The 4,173-nt window shown below is 36.5% G+C and overlaps 1 protein-coding gene across 1 annotated transcript; it reads left to right on the forward strand.

Moving 5' to 3' along the window:
* The first annotated feature begins 250 nt into the window (after nt 1–250).
* LOC132271935 (valerianol synthase TPS1B-like) lies at nt 251–3,074 on the forward strand. The gene is made up of 7 exons (XM_059773438.1): nt 251–454; nt 577–853; nt 1,066–1,441; nt 1,534–1,752; nt 1,849–1,987; nt 2,082–2,330; nt 2,596–3,074. The coding sequence occupies exons 1-7, from the start codon at nt 335–337 to the stop codon at nt 2,893–2,895; spliced, it is 1,680 nt and encodes a 559-aa protein (XP_059629421.1). The 5' UTR covers nt 251–334; the 3' UTR covers nt 2,896–3,074.
* Nucleotides 3,075–4,173: the final 1,099 nt, after the last annotated feature.

Raw genomic sequence — 4,173 nt, forward strand, 5'->3', positions numbered from 1 at the left:
CTCACTTTACTTTGAGTGATTAAAAAAATATTATTAAACTACTACGTTTGTTCATATATAAATATATTGTGCCAAAATATACGGAGGTAGGGGCTATGCATGCCGTCGATACTTTTAGTCTACAAAGCCGTCCCAATAATTTTCTTCTACCCGTCACAATGTCACAAAAGGACAAAAGACTTGTCAACTAAATTATATTTCACGTTGGAGTATGAGTACCCCATTCCTTCCTATAAATATGCATGTAGATGAAGTGTATATTGCATAGCTGATAGCCCTTACATTTAACTCTTGATACAAGTAAAACTTAGTCACCTCGTACTTACATCTTCAAATGGCCTCCGTTGAAGTTGCTAATCCGATGAACTGCAACCCCGACACTGTCCGTCCCGGAGCAAACTTTGAGCCTAGTTTATGGGGTGATCGTTTCAGTTCATTCTATCTAGATAACGAGGTAACATTCATGTGATTTTTATATATACACACACAAATATATATTTTTATATGTATATGTAATAGGTAATATCTTGTTATGTATTGCGTTGTATAATTGTGTTGCTCTGATTTGGGTATCAGGCATATGAAAGGTATGCTAAAGAGGTTGAAGTGCTGAAAGAAGTAGTTCGAAGTATGCTAATAGATGCAAAAAGTAAAGCAACAGAGAAAATGAATTTGATTAACACACTCGATCGCCTTGGTATCTTCTATCACTTTGAGAAAGAGATCGATGAGCAGTTGAAACAAATCTTTCACTCTCATGCTCAATTCGAAAATCATGAAGAATACAATGATTTGAACACTGCTGCAACTCATTTTCGAGTATTCAGACAATATGGTCATAAAATGCCTTCTGGTAAGCTCCTCATCACACACACACATACATATATATATCAATCAGAGCATGCGCGCATTCACACGTACCTATACATATAAAAGCAAGAAATCATATATATGCACAGCATTCACACGTACCTATACATATAAAAGCAAGAAATCATATATATGCACAACATTCACATCACTTGCACACATGGCTGATACTGTATATGATGGCTTATGAAACAGATGTCTTCAACAAATTTAGAGACAGCAACGGTAAATTCAAGGAAAACCTCACTCGGGATGTAATGGGTATGTTGAGCTTGTATGAAGCCGCGTTCTTGAGGACACATGGAGAAGATATTCTAGATGAGGCTCTTGCTTTCACAACCGCTCACCTCAAGTCTGTGGATACTGATGCACTATGCCCTTTTATTGCAAAGCAAGTAATTCATGCCCTAGAGCAACCCCTCCGCAAAGGCATCCCAAGATCAGAAGCAAGGCATTACATCTCTGTCTATGAAGAATGCGATTCTAAGAACGAATTGTTATTGAAGTTTGCGAAATATGACTTCAATCTGGTACAGTTGTTGCACAAGCAAGAACTTTGCCACATGTCAAGGTAATGAGCAGATTTATGCCTATGTGTGTAGTGATCAACACAAAGATAATTCATTTTTAATAAATTTAATTTATCTCTTCTATTGTATATAGGTGGTGGAAAGACCTAGAGTTTGAAACAAAACTTCCTTATGCGAGGAACAGATTGGTTGAGTGCTATTTCTGGGCTATGGCAGCGTATTTTGAACCTCATTACACGGTTCCACGGGTCATGCTCGCTAAAGTTATTGTTATGTCTTCGGTTCTTGATGACACATATGATGCATATGGTACACTTGAAGAGCTTAAACCTTTTACAGAGGCAATACAGAGGTATAATATTTACACCCCAAATTCTTTTTTTCATTGTGGATGATTATGTTTGATCTTCAATTGAATGAATATGGAAACCGTGTTATTAACTTTTAGGTGGGATTGGAGTGCCATGGATGATCTTCCAGATTACATGCAGGTATTCTACAGAACTCTCCTAAATCTCTATGAAGAATTTGACAAGGAAGTGTCAAAGGATGGAAGATCGTATAGCGTTGAGGGCTCGAAAATTGCTGTAAGGCTATTTCCATTTTTTTTTTTTTCCTTTTCTACCATTTTATTATTTGTTATGATAAGTAACTCATATACTCACTTTTGTTCAATGCCAGTTTAAAGAACTATCAAGCAGTTACTATTTGGAGGCTAAGTGGTACAAAGAAGGATACGTGCCATCTTACGATGAGTACATGGTCAATGCGCTTAAAACCGCAGGTTATTACTTGGTCACTGTATCATCCTATTTGGGCATGAGAGGGATTGCCACGGCTGAGATATTTGACTGGGTAGTAAAGAAACCTAAAGTTTTGGTTGCTTCGTGCAAAGTTGTGAGGCTCATGGATGACATAGTAGACTACGAGGTATATATATACACACATTTATATAATACGTACCTTGATGCATTTGAAAAAAAGAACATGGATCTTTTCCCATCCCACATCCTGTATATTCCTATGCACTAGTAAATTAGCTGCACAACACACTACATCACAATGCAATACACTATATCACGAGATGGAGATGAAAAAAATGGATAACGAAATGCCATTTGTATACATACAATTGTGGTCCTATGTAATAATGCAAACATCTTAATTAACAGTTATAAATCTTTAATCTTTGTAGGAAGATCTGGAGACCGGAAATGTTGCTACCGGGATTATATGCTACATGAGGCAGAATCCCGGCAAGATGACAAAAGAAAAGGTTGTTGATGTGTTCAATAAAGGGGTTGCAGATGCATGGAAAGATATCAATGAGGAAAGCCTCAAGCCAAACTACATCTCCAAGCATATCCTAAGGAGAAGTGTCAACCTTACCGGATTAGTGGATTGCTTCTTCAAGACTAGTGATGGATATACTCATCCTGATAAAGTGTGGAAATATCATGTCGTCTCATTGTACATCGATGCCATACCCATATGAGCATGGATATGTATGCTGCTAAGTGCTTGTATTGAGTTTAATTTATACTTAAATACTTGTATGAAGCATGAATAAATCTTGTCTAGCAGATAACAGGGTGGTTTGTACCTCGTTCATTAATTTATTTCTTGAATTCAGATCCGTTTGATGTAATGAAATGGACTGAATGTTTACTACAATTATGTGTCAATGTAACATGAATTTTTTTTTACTCTAATAAAATAATAGAATGATTTATCTACGGTAAAGATATTTGTGCTGTTTCGGGATTTTTGTCAACTAAGGGCTAGTTTGGTGTGGTGGAATGGAATACATAGAAAGTGGAATGGAATGGTTTTTATTCTATTCTTGTGTTTGGTGCCAATTTTAAAGTTGAAATTATCATTCTCCACTATTCTTGGAGAATAGTGATTCCATTAAAATCATTCCACATTCCAACAAAAGGAATGACCATTCCATTCCCTACTCATTCCACTCCAACCTCCATTCTCATTCCATTCCAATTCATTCCACCACACCAAACTAGCCCCCCCTTATTTCTTGTTGCTCTCTAGTTTTCTTCTTCTTATTTTTTTCAATCAATAATCAAATTCCTGTAGGAGGTGTATACTAAGTCACACAATCCTTCTCAATAGGTGTCGTTCTTACGCTCCTAGCGCGCTTCCGCTCTCACGTTCTGCGCACGCTCTCGTTCAAATTTTCACTGCTTACAATTTAATTCTGCCACTTTCACGTTCCCACTCTTGAATTTGCTCACACTTCTACCCCCACTTTATGTGATTTAGGGTATACACAAGCAATTTTGAAAAGTCTATATAAAAAAAAAAAAAGGAGTGTTATTGAAGTCCAAAATTTAGGCCCACTGAATATTGGAAAAAGGAATATGCCATACCCATATGACCATAAATATCTTCATGATGGTCCGTATGTTCTTATATCTTCAATGCTCATAATTGACCTGAGGGTCCATATGTTCTTATATTTCAATGCTCATAATTGACCGCAAATGTTTATTTTATAAATAGAAGAAATGTCTAAGATCCCAATTAATGTATTTGAATGGAAAGAGACAATTCAACAACAAAACTCCTACAAGGGCTGCCTTTTATGTTCTTCAATGATTTCAACTTTCCTGAGTCCATAATTTGACTGACTTTTCTTATTTCATATCCACATACACTTGATAGTCTTATAGATCATTGTGCCATAGGGGGTTATGCATCCATGACCAGTTTAGGGTCTTATTCGATTTCCATTCCGTCTTTTGTGACTCTTGTT

Source organism: Cornus florida, unplaced genomic scaffold (assembly GCF_030987335.1).
Source record: "Cornus florida cultivar Cherokee Brave unplaced genomic scaffold, ASM3098733v1 CherokeeBrave_3.0.0_Hap2_Chr08, whole genome shotgun sequence".
Taxonomy (NCBI): domain Eukaryota; kingdom Viridiplantae; phylum Streptophyta; class Magnoliopsida; order Cornales; family Cornaceae; genus Cornus; species Cornus florida.